General features: G+C 40.5%; 1 protein-coding gene across 2 annotated transcripts in view; it reads left to right on the top strand.

Annotated features, from left to right (window-relative positions):
* The window catches only part of erp44 (endoplasmic reticulum protein 44), a 107,515-nt gene extending 92,797 nt beyond the window's left edge, over positions 1-14,718 (top strand). The window contains exons 2-10 of one of the 2 annotated variants that reach the window (XM_022256458.2): positions 1,766-1,884; positions 4,991-5,106; positions 5,939-6,123; positions 6,635-6,750; positions 6,889-6,946; positions 7,191-7,307; positions 7,945-8,056; positions 9,618-9,759; positions 12,138-14,718. In XM_022256458.2, the coding sequence (XP_022112150.2) occupies positions 1,766-1,884; positions 4,991-5,106; positions 5,939-6,123; positions 6,635-6,750; positions 6,889-6,946; positions 7,191-7,307; positions 7,945-8,056; positions 9,618-9,759; positions 12,138-12,357 (1,185 nt within the window). In that variant the 3' untranslated portion in view covers positions 12,358-14,718. The remainder of the gene's footprint in view (positions 1-1,765; positions 1,885-4,990; positions 5,107-5,938; positions 6,124-6,634; positions 6,751-6,888; positions 6,947-7,190; positions 7,308-7,944; positions 8,057-9,617; positions 9,760-12,137) is intronic. The other variant, XM_087134061.1, reaches the window with a different exon arrangement.
* Positions 14,719-14,881: the final 163 nt, after the last annotated feature.

Below are 14,881 nucleotides of genomic sequence, written 5' to 3'. Positions count from 1 at the left end.
TGGCTAGCACCCCTTGAACAAAGGTATAGACAAATGGGAAGAGCCACCAACATAGGGCTGGGTAGCTCAGTTCGTAGAGCACCTGTACGATATTCTGGAGGTCGCATGTTCAAATCCCGCTCCAGTTAATTTCTTTGTTCATCTTCATAAGATACTTAGAAAACACTTGGAACTTTTCGGACCAATCTCCTAGGGTTTGTGCATGGGGTGTCAAGTGGCATCTGTACATGTATATATGTGAAACTCTTTCCCATATGTTTCATAGCACATCGGATATTGAACTCTTCCCCCGTCAACTAATCATTTAGCAAGCAATTCTGTAATGAAAGTAATGCTTTCTTGAAAGTTTCCTTGGTTCAGTTTTGAGTTGCTTAATTTTGTCCTCATCATGTGAGGACACTGTAACCTATCACGATGTTTGAGCGATACTAGACTAGCCTAACACTCCAGAAATCATGTGTGAGTGATGTCTCGTCTCTCTACTAGCCTATGCACGCATGACCACATTTCAGCCAACTAGGATAATAATAGAAGGTTTGTTAAAAACATAAGATTTATTGCTGAACTGTTGGACTATGTTGGTCATTAAGTTCAGGATAAGGCATGTGTAGATGTGACTGTTGTAGACTCAGATACTCGGGCACTGTACTCTTGTATTTCAATTTAGAGTAGGGCCTAGGATGACTAACAGTGCCCTGGCATTCCCTGTTTACCTGTCTCACCTGTAGTACTTGTAGGTCTGATGTTTGTACATGTAGGATCATGACGAATTGGGTGTGGGGTCGATGGTATTCTTACTCTGTGACATGTCATAGGAGTGTCATGCAAAACAGGTGTCTCGTACGAAAAAGAGCCATCTTATCTGATTGGCTAAGTTGTTTCATGTGTAACGCATGCCCCCTTGCCAAGAACTTATAAGTTTGTGTCGGTACTCGGCGAGTCAGTACATACATGTACATGTACATGTATGTATACATGTACGTGTACGTGTGTATGTATTGCATGCTGTTTTTTTAATCTTGTGAATGAACACTCTTTTGTGTGAGACATTTTCGTGCATGTCAGGCAGTGTTGTAGTCATCCCCATCACAAGTCATTTCATGACAGTCGTAAGTAGACAAAAAAAAACAGTGACAAAGGGAGGCTGTTACCATTAGACTGGATGACTTACAGTGGCATTGCAGGGAGTTGTGATGGACTCAACTACACCACTGGTAACGGGGGGATATAATTTTGCCGCTGGCTTAGACGGAGATCTGTTCTTTGGAAATCCCCCCCCCCAGCAGTCCTAAGTTAGTGCCTTGTACACCAAGCACAATGACACATTCATTTTATTCAATCATGGCAATTGTGTAGGACATTTTATATTTGTGTGTATTTGTTGACATGTTGGATAAATGTAGACTCTTTACTTGCTCCTATTTTCTTGACCTGGTTTCCACTACACGATGCACTGACGGTGCCAAGAAAGAAGGCAGCACAATTCCGCTACTTCTTCTTGCATTTGCACATAACTACATGAAGCAGACAATGTGACTTCCCCCACACCTGCTCATGTACAGTGTACATTTAGTCCACGAGGCAGATACATGTACGTTTATGATTTGAAGTAATGACGGAAAGGGGAAAATTAAAGAAAAAATCAAACTGCATTGTCCGCACATCACATGCACTGTATCTACATGTACATGTATTTGGCATTTTCAACTTCACTTTGATTGTGGAAAATGTCCCTTGTACTTCTTGAAACTTTGTCCATCTGCAGGTGTCGTCGTTTAGTCACACGTCAACCCAGACGGGGTTTACGATGGAGCTGTCGCGATCCAACTTCGATCAAGTCATTGCCACTAACGAGGTGGTCTTTGTCAACTTCTATGCCAACTGGTAAGAAACGTGTAGGTTTGTAAGCAGTAGAGACGAATTGGGTTACTCTGGCCATTTTCGGCACTTGGCCCCTTTTGATGGCCACTAATCAATCTCCGTCTGTCTTGTCTCCTGGCAACGGATAGTATCCTCTCAGAACCAGGAGACTGTGCGCATAGAGCAGAAGGTTTTCAGGATTCCTATGCTAAAGCCGATTTTTAAATCCTTTGGTTGCGGATGTTGCTGACTTACAGTGTACTGTGTAATACTCACATCAATAGCATGTGTCATCTGAAAATTGGACAGTGAAGATTTCATTTGAGTTGGCAGTACCAGTCCTTGTGGAATGATTTTTGTCTCTGAAAACTTCTGCACAGTATGCATGGACCTCAGTGTCTCCATTCCATTTTTCAATTTTGCGTCCAAATTCTTGCATTCCACACCACTTTAGGTAATTTCCTAGATAAGCACACACGTTCATATTCCACTCACTAAGCGTTCACATGCATACATCATTGTGACCTTAAACTGGTGTAATTTTGTGATTTTATTTTAGGTGTGTAATTTTCCTTTTCCTAAAATGTTGGATTGTTGGACTTAAACATGATTAACGCTTAAATCAATCATTTTATTGCACAAAAAAGCACATTTTTCTATTTTCTAAGGCAAAATCGACCCCCCCCAAAAAAAATCATACCCCAATATATTTTTAAAAGAATCCCAAAAGTGATTCTTTTTTTCTCTCCAATATTAGGCATTATGAATTCTACAGACCACACACTAAGAACATTTTGCATAAAGTAGACCATACTTATCATAATTTATATGCCTTATTTCTCTTCAACCAGTAAAATTTGAACGGTTATCTCTCCGTTGTACAATTGCCCTTCAATTTTAAATGATGATGACGTTATGCACTACGATATTATACACCTTCCCACAGATACAGCTCTTCTTCTCTGTAAGTACCTCAGTAAATTTGAATCAGTTAATGAAGTCAACACATGTACTGGTACCTGTATGAGGATATTTTTTCTCTCATGTATTTGATACAGTTTCTGTCTTGTTGCCAAGCTGTTGCAAATCTGTACACACGTTCAGTGGTAGCACTTTTTAAAATGGACCAGCTGTGGCCTTGGCTGGAGTGTAATTTACATATTGATCCTTGTCAATATTCTTGCCAATTGTTATATTGAGAGCAGTGGAACAGTGATGAATGTAAAATTAAGATCGGAATAAAAAATCTGAACCAGAAATGAATATTTATAGGCATACAAATGTACAGTTGATTGCAATGATTCCAGGCAGAAATAGTTTGAAAATTTCATTCCAAGATGGTGTTACAAAATTACTTGTCACTTTCATATGTATACAGGTACGGTCCAGCCCACTTAAAATGAGAAAAAAATTAATTATGTTGATTACAAGCTGTGCGGCCAAGAATTCAAAACATAAGTGGTAGGCTTTTGTGGATTTGATTAAACCGATTTCGAGACTTTCAGGTGTTTACTTGCAGCACCATGATTGAAACTGGAAAACCTCAGTGCTTAAACAAAAAGGTTAGAGAATGCCTAGGTGCCATGCTTCTGTGCTACGCTCTTGAAATAAAAATTTAAATTCTCTGAAGTTATTTTGGAGGCATTCTTTGGATACAAAAACTATTGTTTCATGTTTTTCGACACGTGATAAACAGAACGTTACGCTTTGTTTTCACAAAGGGTATGTTGGGAATATATGAAGGATTGAGGTAATGAAACAGCAAACATACGACCAAATTTGTAGTGGTGCCAAAGGCACATGGTATGCATGAATCAATCCATTCACTCATCACAGTCCTGTCATATGCAGCATTGAAATACCAATTATCATCAGGTCAAAGCTGGTGAAAGCAAAGACAAAATCCAGAAAAACTCTTTGTTTTGCCTTTAGTTCACTATTTCTCATAACTCATTTCTCAGTGCACTTCTGGTGAGCTTTACATGCAGACACAGTTGGTCTATGATTGCATTTTGTTACGCAAGTCTTTAAATGCTGAATTCTGCCTTGAAAAGGACCGAATTGATTTAATACACGTATAAATTTGTGAGTTCTTTGACTTTGGTCGTTACTCTATGAATTTGTACAATATTAAAATATGCGTTTCACCTTGATTGAATAATGAAGTCTACATTCGAGCAATACACTGTACAGAGCCAGTAGATCATATTGTTTGCCACATCAATTCTGAAATGGATGGGTTGTGCTCATAATTTTGGCATGAAAGGTTTGTTAAAATTTCAGAATGCTGAATAATAGATGTGCATTGTACAAAGAACTCCATACTCAGTAATCATTCAAAAGTGCCAATTTCAATTAATATGCAAATTTAGACTCTGCAGAGAGAAACTGGGATGGGTGTTTGGTTGCCATGGTATTTGTTCAGGTACATGTACATGTACATGCATGGGTACACATGAAGATGAGAGCTGTTTATACAAACGTATGGGTGTGCAAGAAAAGGGCACAGAACGGGGTTCTGATGCTGTGAATAGTTGGCGACTTTCTCACGTACACATGCATGCATGGAGTTGTTTATACATACAGCAGTATGTCGGGCCAAGTCCTCTGGTAAAACTGAGAAACCTACATGTTAACACAGTAGCTAAGCGACAGTGACTTAACCCTAACAGTCCTCAATCCCCAACAGGTGAAGGATTGAGGACTGTTAGGGTTGATGACTTCTTAAGTGTGAAACGCATTGCTGTAATACAGAGGAACATGCTTTACAAGGATGGTTACTTTCATACGCTGGTCCAGAAGTTGAGCTTTTGAGCGCAGTTTTAAAGGTGCATTACATGTACATGTTTGACTCTAACTCCGGTCAGAAAGGTATCAATTTCCAGCTTTGAAAAGGACTAGTGTGCGTTTCGTTTCCCCAAGTTCGAAACTACCCAACCCCCTCTGCATAATTGCAGATACATGTACGTGTCTGTGTGCATGTGTTGAGGTTACACTTTACCAAACTCATCAGCATAGCCTCTCTGCATGTAAGGCACATTTTACAAATGACTATGTCACAGTTACTATTCCTTTGCCTTTTTGAATGTTTGATGTTACTCCTTTTTGTGTTTTTCCCCGTTATTTTCAGGTGTCGTTTCAGTCAGATGCTGAAGCCGGTGATAGAAGACACTGCCAAGGCAGCGAGGGAAGAGTTCAGGCAACCTGGCCAAGTGGTGGTAGCGGCGGTGAACTGTGAAACTGAAGGTTCGTTGCTTAGCTAGAAATCCTTAAGGTGCTAAGCAGATGGTTACCGTGTGTAAGTCTCTGTGCTCAACATGTAGCATTTTGGCTGGCAACCAGCTTTCGTTCTGGAAACGTTCTGTGATTTGTACATTTCTGTGATCAAAAATTCAGAAATTGAGTAAAAGTTCTCGAAGATGTGCTTGAAATGGGCTTTGGTCATTTGTTGTACATAATGAAACACAGCCATCACAGAGCACAGGATTGAAATCAAGTTATGGTTTCAATCTACCAGACCTGCTGTCGCTTTAGTGCTCAACTTCAGGGGAATCAGGTTGGTGTAGTGGTTCTGTCCTCGCCTTTCACCTCTGTGGTCCGGGTTCGATTCCTGGCGCGGTCCACACATGGATTGGGTTTCGGTCCCTGTCTGATTCTGTGGATTTCCCATTATATTCCATCATTCATGCAACATTTCCCATTGCGTTGTTCCTTATTTTGAAAAAACTCAAACACAAGGTATATGAGGGATCTTCGCTACAGTGCCTGAGTGTGGCCTAGTGGCACTTGACGACTCCCTTCATGCTCAACCTGCGAGGACTAGTTTGAATCTCTGTGTGCACAAACTCAGCAGGGAATCACTCAATCATGGGGATGAGTATAGAAATTGGGTAGCACTTTTGCGAGAGCATACGTAGATGTCTTCAGTGTTACAATGCAGGAAATCCCTGCATATTTACTTGTCATGCGTGCTAGGTGGTGAGAGTGCTGTATGTTTTATTTTTTTCAAATATTTTGAAAACAGCACAATGTAAATTGTGCTGTTTTAAATTCATTATTTGTTTTTCTGTTTTGCCAGATGCCATTGCCAAGAGGTACCATATCTCCAAGTATCCGACCCTGAAGATGTTCCGGAATGGACAGCTGGCGAAACGGGAGTATCGATCCCAGCGATCCAAGGATGCCTTCATGAACTTCCTGAGAGACCAGGTCAAGGACAGCATCAATCAGATGCAGACCAAAGAGGATGTCCAAAAGATTGATGTGAGTCGAGAAACGTCTGTTGCCTCTGTGTCAAAGTTTGCATTTAAGATGTGACCCAGCCTTCGGAAATGAGTCGCAAGTCAAGCAGACCTACTTCTGATCTACACGTGTAGAGATCTTTTAAAGAATCGTAGGCCACGTCATTTAATAAGATCTCTTTGGGTCATAGTATTTTTTTTACTTGTTCTTTGAAATACTTGTATTTCTGGCAATGTGATTCAGATCAGTACATCTCCTCATTACATTCTTCCTGTTGAATGATGTTTCATGGAAAATGAAAACGAAAGGTTTTTCTGTTTACTTGAGGAGTGAAATAGTTAACATGGTAGGGAGGAACATGAACATCCCCTAAAACAACCCAATTCACCCCACCCCAACCTAACCCAACCCCCTATGCTTAAATTTGGTTGCAGACAACAGACTTGTAGGAAGTCAGTGCACCATGCCAGTGATATATTTCACGGATAGAAATATTCAATTTTGTCTGTCTTGATCCGTTCTCCTACCCTAGCAATCCAAGCGCAACATCATTGCGTACTTCAAGGCAGTGAACACAAACGAGTACTCTGTCTTCAGACGAGTTGCAAGCGCTCTCAGAGATGACTGTTCCTTCCACGTCGGAATTGGGTTAGTCGTAGATACGGGAAATTGTAGCAAGCAGTGGCATTGGAGAGTCTGGAAGTTTTATTACAGTTTTGTGGGGACAAGGTCTGTCACTGTCATTGCTATTGTTTACCATGTTATTATTGTTGACATTGTTTACAGTGAGAACTTCAGGTCAGAAACAGTGTCTGGAGATAACATCATGTTCAGACCGCCAAGGGTAAGCTTTTGAAAATTTGCAAGATAGAGATTGATGAGAAGTTAAATGCGGTCAAGTGAAAACGTAGGTATCGTATCCCGAAAGTCCAGCGGGTGGGGGAGGTCTGTGATATTTTGGGCACTTTTCATCGCAGTGAAACACTTAAAACCCAGGGGTTTTTTAGCATCTGATTAATCTTCAAAGTTAGCGTTACATGCATCTACATAGCAATGAAAACATCTTTCCTGTTTTTTTTTTTCTGTAGACTAGTGGCCAGGATATGCTGTACATGGGATCCATGTTGAACTTCAATCTGTTTCACACCTGGGCACAGGACAAATGCATCCCGCTGGTGCGGGAAATCACCTTTGAAAACGGAGAGGTAATTATGCCTTACACATACTCATGTCCATTGGATAAGTGATGACATTTATCAGCTTTGCATGGTGAACTTTCAGATTTTTGGGGGGGTGTTCATCGTTTGTGAGAAAGCCATGCTCAGTTGCTGAATTTAATATAATCTTGGGTCAGTGTTGAAGTATCAGAAATAAAAACAATCTGAATATCTCTCTATTAATTTGACTCTAAACAAATATTCATGTTTTTTGCTGCTAACATGTTAGATAAGTTGTAGTATTCATCATAATTTTCACTCCATGTAATGTACCTGCACCACAGGCAATTTCTCTGAATTGCAGCAAATTTCCGGAAGCTTATTTTACTGTCTGCAGCACATTTCTCGGTCTAAAGCAAAGATATGCTCATGGGCAAGGAAACATGGCCAGAGAAATTCACACCGCAGTAGACTATGTGACTTGGTGCATGTGCGTTGTCAAGGTAGAAACCGTCATAATTAACATGCAGAGTTGGTGGGTAGGATGTTAGTACTTTAAGTTGATAAGTTGAGGGTGAAACTGAGGCATCTTTGTCCTGCCAAAATCTTCAGCCATTGGCTGTCTTGTCAGAACGATGCCGTGATTTGTCTTCCGTCTCTCTTCGTCCGCTTTCTGTTTGGCTAGGAATTGACGGAGGAAGGCTTGCCATTCCTGATACTGTTCCACAGACCCGAGGATGCTGATGTTGTCAAACGATTCAACAGTATCATCAGCAGGGAGCTGATTGGCGATAAGGGTAAGACTTGATGCCAAAGGAATGTGCCCTGACATTGGCAGGATTCTTTTATTTGTGATTTTCTCACCGGAACATTTTTTTAAAAAATGACTGAGAGTGGGTACTTTACTGCTTAGCCGTCAGATTCTTCAAAATGTGTCTCCAGGGAAAATGTCTGTTGCTAACTTTTCAAAACTTACAAAGACCTATTTTGATACTTTATCACAATACATCACTACACGCTGGTGAGGTCTGCCATATAGCCAGAGCTGTACGCCAACTCAGACATGATGAACATGTTTGATCTGGCACAGTGTCAGATGCTTTGTTCTCGAATGACCTCGCCTTTTTGAAGTACCAAGCTTGTTCCATGAGCCCCACTTCTTAGTTTGGTCACATTTCATCCTGATGTTTTGTCAAGTAGGTCCTACGACAGTTTTACACAAACTATATCTGGCTTGCGTCAAGTTGGACCGTGATCTATTGATCCGACAGGTCTTGTGCTAAGCTATGACGTAGGACTGCTGTTCACCCCTGGATGCTGTCCTAACTAGTCCCTTCATACTCACTTCACCTTCTCAGTTTTAAGGCATGTGTGCACAGTTTCTTGCTGCTAAGGGTTTCTAGGGGTGCAGATTAGCGATAACATGGTCCAAGCAAAACAGTGAGGTGTTGGATCCCAACAGGTGTCCCTCAAGACAGCAATGCGATTCTTTTGTTTGCTGTTTCAGGCAGTGTCTGAAATCAGAGACGGTAGCCCAGATTGGAGAGATACCCAAATTTACAGTTGCAAGACATGCACCACATTCTTTCGTTCCTCTCAAAGTGTTTGGGGCTTCCTTATGGTTTTCTTGGTCTGATACTTTGCCTCAAAGATGACTAATTCTTGCCTCTTTGTACTTCATAATAGAGCGTAACTATACAGGTATAAAAGTAAATCAATTTGTTTTATACTCTACATGGTTCAAGTTCTTCTCTGCCGTTAAGTTCAGCGAGTTGAGTTTGAATTGCATGTGTCATGAATGGTCATTTTCTTTTGTTAAGCATACCTAAACAGAATGTCAAACACATTTTCAGGTCCTTGTCGTCAGGAAAAGGTCGCAACCGTTGTTTTTATTTTACAGGTTTGGAAAAACTTTCTTTTTGACTTTTTTTTTATGTATGATTTTGCCATGGAATGGGCATTCTTTCATTCTTCAGTATTTGAGAAAGACATATGCACTATCTCTGGCATCAGCTCTTTTGCGCAGGATTTTCTTCGCAGGTGGACGGCACCCCAGTGCTGAAACTACATGTAGGAGAAATTGATTTGTGCACCTGCTCTGCTCAAAACACTGGAAGCTAAGCCCAAACCAGTTTGGCACCACCCCTTTTCTCATCATCTTACAAGTATACAAAGAAAACTCTTTGGACTGGACTTTCCCCCACAGATTGTACCCACCAAAGGAGGGAAAAAATGATTTATGTGGCAGGTATTCCTCCTAGCGTACGGTTTGTATGCTCATGAAAATCCTGAGAAATAGAAAAAGTGCATGGTCCCTGAATGATTGTCAGTACACCATTTTTTTCTTGGTCTCCCCAGGAAGTGTCAACTTCTTAACGGCAGACGGCACCAAGTTTACGCACCCACTGCATCATTTAGGGAAGACCCCCAAGGATCTCCCAGTGATTGCCATCGATAGCTTCAGGCACATGTACCTGTTCCCTAATGTGCAAGAAGTAGAGTAAGTCAGAGACGAGATATCTCAAACAGACAGGAAGTGATTTCTATATTTCAATGTTGATTTTTACTTTTAAATACAGTCAACTCTCGTTATTACAAAATTCGTGGGACTTAGTAGAATCGTTTGATGTATCCGAAATTCGTTGTAGGTGGAACGCTGTGCAGTGGCTTTGGTGCATTGTTATACAATACCATGTACATGCATTTGCACGTGTATGCATGTATGTGCATACACGTGAACGCCTGGTTGATGTTACATCAAAAAGATCTCTCGGTTATAATTATTCAAATATATTGTGATGTGTTTAGAATAATAAACTTCACTGTCGTATGGTAACATGTTTGATGTGCATGTGAGATTAAAAAAAAATTGAAAACATTGATCCAGGGATTTTTAAAAGACTTTTGATCACCATAGATGACGACGAAGCTAACAGTAAGTAAATGTCATGCACATGTAGGCCTGTGTGTACCTGCAAGAATGTGAAGACTCATCAACTGGACCCCCCATCCATTAAAGTTGTCTTTCCAATATAAATTGTGTCATGGAGAGACGTTTTTATTTGATTTTCCGTCTGTCTTATGATTTTCAACACTAGCCACATGACACGATTGATTGATAGTCCGTGTTCACTCGCCCAGTGACGCCCACTGTGGTGCAGCTGCCCGCATGCGATGGTCGCTAAAGAAGTATGATGTCATGAAGGAATATTGTGATTGGATAGCTGTACGTCATAAAACACATAGTCCTATTGGCGGGTATGCTACATCTTTTTGCGGCATTATGAAGAATTCAGTGTGGGCGATTGTTGGGCTCTTGAGAGGCGAGAATAGTCAAGCAAACTTATTTGGGGCGTATTTTTATCGGATCCGGAATAGGGAAGGGAATTTTTGTTTTGGCATTAGTGCAATCAATGTAAAAAATCATTGATTTTTTAATCGTGCACTACGCTTGTCATGACAACAGGAAACTGGCAAATGATGTCTGCGTATCGCATTGTAAGCGTGCGTGATGCATCTGGAGGGGCGAGCGATAAGCCTCACGCTGTGGCTGGAAATTTTGTGGAAACGCTCGCTTTTGAGTTCAAGCAGTACAACCCCAAATTAAATTCATGAGCTTAGAAAACACAAACATAGAAATGAGATCAAGTTTTGTGAATGAATCTGCAGAATTCGTGACGGCAGTGTTTCTTCGACTTGCAACTGTAGAGCTGCATTCGTATACGATGTAGTGAAACGTACAACCTTTTTTGGCAGGAACTGTACATTGACTGGTTGCCGCATTTCCATCGTGCCTTCGTTGGCAACGGTTCGGGCCGGTGGGAACCATTGTGGTGCTCTGCGCATGTGTTTTCACCACCGGGATTCACAAATGCTCATTATACATGTGTCGTCAACAGTGATTTTTCAGGCAGTGGAGTCACGAAAACCTTTCATTGTAACAGGAATTTTGTACAATGTAATTTCGCTGTAAGTGATTTTCTCCCCATAGAAATGTGCGCATTTTCACCGGGATCACAGATTTGTGATTGTTATAACCGGAATTTATTATGGCCAATTTCATAATAACGAGAGTTGACTGTAGACGTAACATTTCCCATATTTACCTTAAATAACAGGCAAAAATGTTAGAAACCTTCTGGCATTGAAACAAGAGAGTGATTTGTGTTAAAAGTTATTTCAAACTGTATTGTAGCTTAACCCTCCTTTGGTTTTACAGCTCAGATGTGCACAAATGCCCACAGTCACTGGTGAGCATGTATTTTCTATATGGAACTCAAACGTGCACAGGTTCCGTGTGTACACAGTAGGTTGTCAGCACAAAATGACCCAGGGTCTTTTGTGCAGTCCTCTTCACTTCATTTGGTTTACTGCACAATGATGCACATGAAACAGTGAAGCACAGTTGTTGGGCAGCACAAAAGTGCAATCTGATATTCCTGTGAGGGACAGTTGGTGCAGTGCACAACACCACACAGCTGTGCTTCTTTGAGGTGTTTACCAAATGACCCAAAGAGTGACTTCAGCATAGAGGGTTAATAAGCAACTAAATTGCTAATTTTGCTGTGTGAAAGATCCACAGACAGCATGATCAATTACGGCAGGTGGAGAAACTGCAATTAACAAAGTATTGGCAGCACTTTTTCTTCATATACACATCTTCCCATTGATTATCTGTTGGGTCTGTCATAAAGCACGCAGCCTAGGAAATATTATGTAGACCCTTGTTTTAGGAAGCAGAGATGTTTCGATTGGCCCTGGGCCGCAGAGGGGGAATGCCAACCTGACTCCCCACATCTGGGGTCCTGGAAGCAGCCAGCATTTTCTCAGTATGATTCCTCGTCAGAGTGTCTTTCATTGTTCACTTCATTGCTGCAGCGTCCCCGGGAAACTCAAGCAGTTTGTCGACGACCTGCACTCAGGGAAACTTCACCGGGAGTTCCACCACGGACCGGACAAGGTGACCCCACAGGAGCCAGCCAAAGCTACCTCCGGGAGCCAGGAACCAGCAAAGAAGGCCCCCACCGACCCTCCCGAGAGCACCTTCATCAAGCTGAAGCCTAGCGGAAATCGATACTCTTTCCGTGATGAGCTTTGAGGATTTGCCCATGGGCAGTGCCTGTTGCTGAGTACAATGGGCAAACAGGAACACGCGTCGGTTGTACGTTTAGCATTTTAGCCTTGTTGAAGGGAAATGAAATAATTTGATGAAGCTGTGACATTTTATCTGGAGTTTGGCCAATCTAATTTTTTGGTGTTATTATCTGTCTAGAGGATATTTTCCATTTAAATTTATGTGCAGTTTAGAAAAAGGTAGAAAATGATTGGCCTGAACACATGAGGCACTGGAAGAAGGTAACACCTAGTTGTACATGTAGACGTGTTAAATTCTTGTGTTCAATCGCCAGGCTTTGAAAGGAGTACATTGGGTCAGGTGACTGACAGGTGAAAGAAAATAGACTCCTGCTTAAATTGCAGGTTTCACTGTTGAACGTATCATGTTTTCCATTGAATGTGCGTTACCTAACAAAAGAATAGCTTGTGTCCAGTTAAACACGTGCTCAAAATTTGAAAAAAAGAATGCGTTTTTATGCAGTAAGTGTTGCTGTGAATATTCCCTGACATCAAATTTGCTCACATCAATGAACCTGCCTCTAGTGGGGAACATGATGGAAAGTATGCTTAAAAGTTGCAAACAACATGGAGGCCTTACATTTTACAGCCATAAACAAAGTCATGCATGGAATGCCAGTTACAGCCGGCTCATCTGTTATTCTCAGTGAGCCCTAGCTGCGTCTAGATTGAACTAGCTAAAGTAGAAATGCATGACCATACATCCCTTCGTCAAATGCTGAGGATACCCCAAGGTGAGGCTTGTTGTCAAGTATCAAGTGCATTTGGTTACCTAACTGAATAGGTCTATGTACTTATGAAGTCACAAGAATGTCTATATGTGCACTTTCCTATGGAGCCAGTGGGGGCCCACGGTCCACTGAACACCATAGAAAAGTACACATGTAAACAAAGCGCGGTGTCACCAGTACTTGGGTCGATCGGTGCTCTAGCAATTAGTTTAATTAGAATAACAAAATAGCATAGCTTGGTAACGCTGCAAACCGTGTGATGGAATTTAGAGAGTTGATGTTTTAATTTGTACAATTGCAATAGTTGTTTTTATTTATTTTTGTTTGAAGCACAGCTGACCAGCATAATGCAAATTACTATGAATAAAAAAAGTGCGAGGTATCTTTAGGTATATAATCCTCTTTTGGTTGTAAAACTGCAAAAAGGACAGACGGATTTAAGACATGGTAAATGAGAAAGGATTGTTCTGTCAAAACAGTCCTTGTCCCAAACTTGTCTGTTGTTTCAAATGTCAACAGCCAAGATCACCCATCAAAATGTTTACATCAGAAATGCTTAACATATCGGTTCTAGGCGTGCAAGTTTATTCTGATGGTCTGCTTTTCCTCCTCCCCTCCCATTTCTTATGTATGCCCTTGCAATTGAAAAACTCAATCTAATCTCTTGTGCAGTGTAAAATCTTTCTGCATACACAAAGTACATGCAAAGAAGTTACGAAGGCAGCGTACTGAATCCAGGCCCGATGGCATACCTGAGTGTCACTCAGTTCAACAAAATCACTTATCATATCCTCAGAATTTGTTCCAGAGATGGTCAGACAAACATTTGGTTACGTTTTCAATATGTTCAAAATATATTGGATTTGGTTAAAACGTTCTGTGTGATGATTTTTTTTGCCACTCACAAATTTCCTTGAAGTTGCTTACCTGTACAAGACGATATGCACAAGGTTGAACTAATGAATGTACAAGGAGTGCCTTTATTTTGCAATTAGTACCTTGATCAAAAGGTGTTAAAAGTACAATTGAAATTCTATTTGCAACGCTGCTAACCTGCCTGTCAATATTACCACTGGAGTAAAAAAATAAACAAAATGTGACAGTTTATTTGTCTCTTTTTTTTCTTTTTGTTTGAGTTTTTATTTTATGGTTTCTTTTTTTTTCACTTTAGACAGTGCACATTAAGTAAATTTTTGATATATTTTCGTGGTTGAATTTTGCACTTGTTTTGAATTTTACACCATGTGTAAAATTAGGCTTTTATTTGCTTATAGATAGTTCAATTGCATAGGTCAGCCTCTGATTGCTTTCAAGTCCTTTTTATATGGTTTGCTATGTGTAGCCAGCAGAACTACCCAGATCTTGACGAGTAAAGAAATTCAGTCAACAGCTGACTAAAACTCAGTTTGCAAGAAGCTAAACTACCAGTCCAACAATTGATTGATAAATAGTTACATCCTAACACCCACTTGTGATATTTAAAGGAACTTCTTAATTTGTAAGAAATGTCATGCATTTTGTTTTTATATATACTTCTTCAGTTATAATTGGGTAGCAGAAATCTTGAAAAATAAATGTATTTATTTGACACCTCAGGTTTAATACAAAAGGAGTGTTGTACTTACAGATGTTCTCAAACACCTGCTTTAATAGGCATTGCTGAAGGTATAGCAAAATCTCAAAGTAATTAAAGAGAATAAAATTTGGGGGATTTTTAAGCTGTTTAACATTGTTGGCATATCTGTGGGGGGCCTCAGG

Source organism: Acanthaster planci, linkage group LG03 (assembly GCF_054643075.1).
Source record: "Acanthaster planci isolate LZ-2023a linkage group LG03, COTS_SCS, whole genome shotgun sequence".
Classification (NCBI taxonomy): Eukaryota; Metazoa; Echinodermata; class Asteroidea; order Valvatida; family Acanthasteridae; genus Acanthaster; species Acanthaster planci.
The sequence above is the reverse complement of the archived record's forward strand: the minus strand, read 5'-3'. Positions and strand labels throughout refer to the sequence as shown.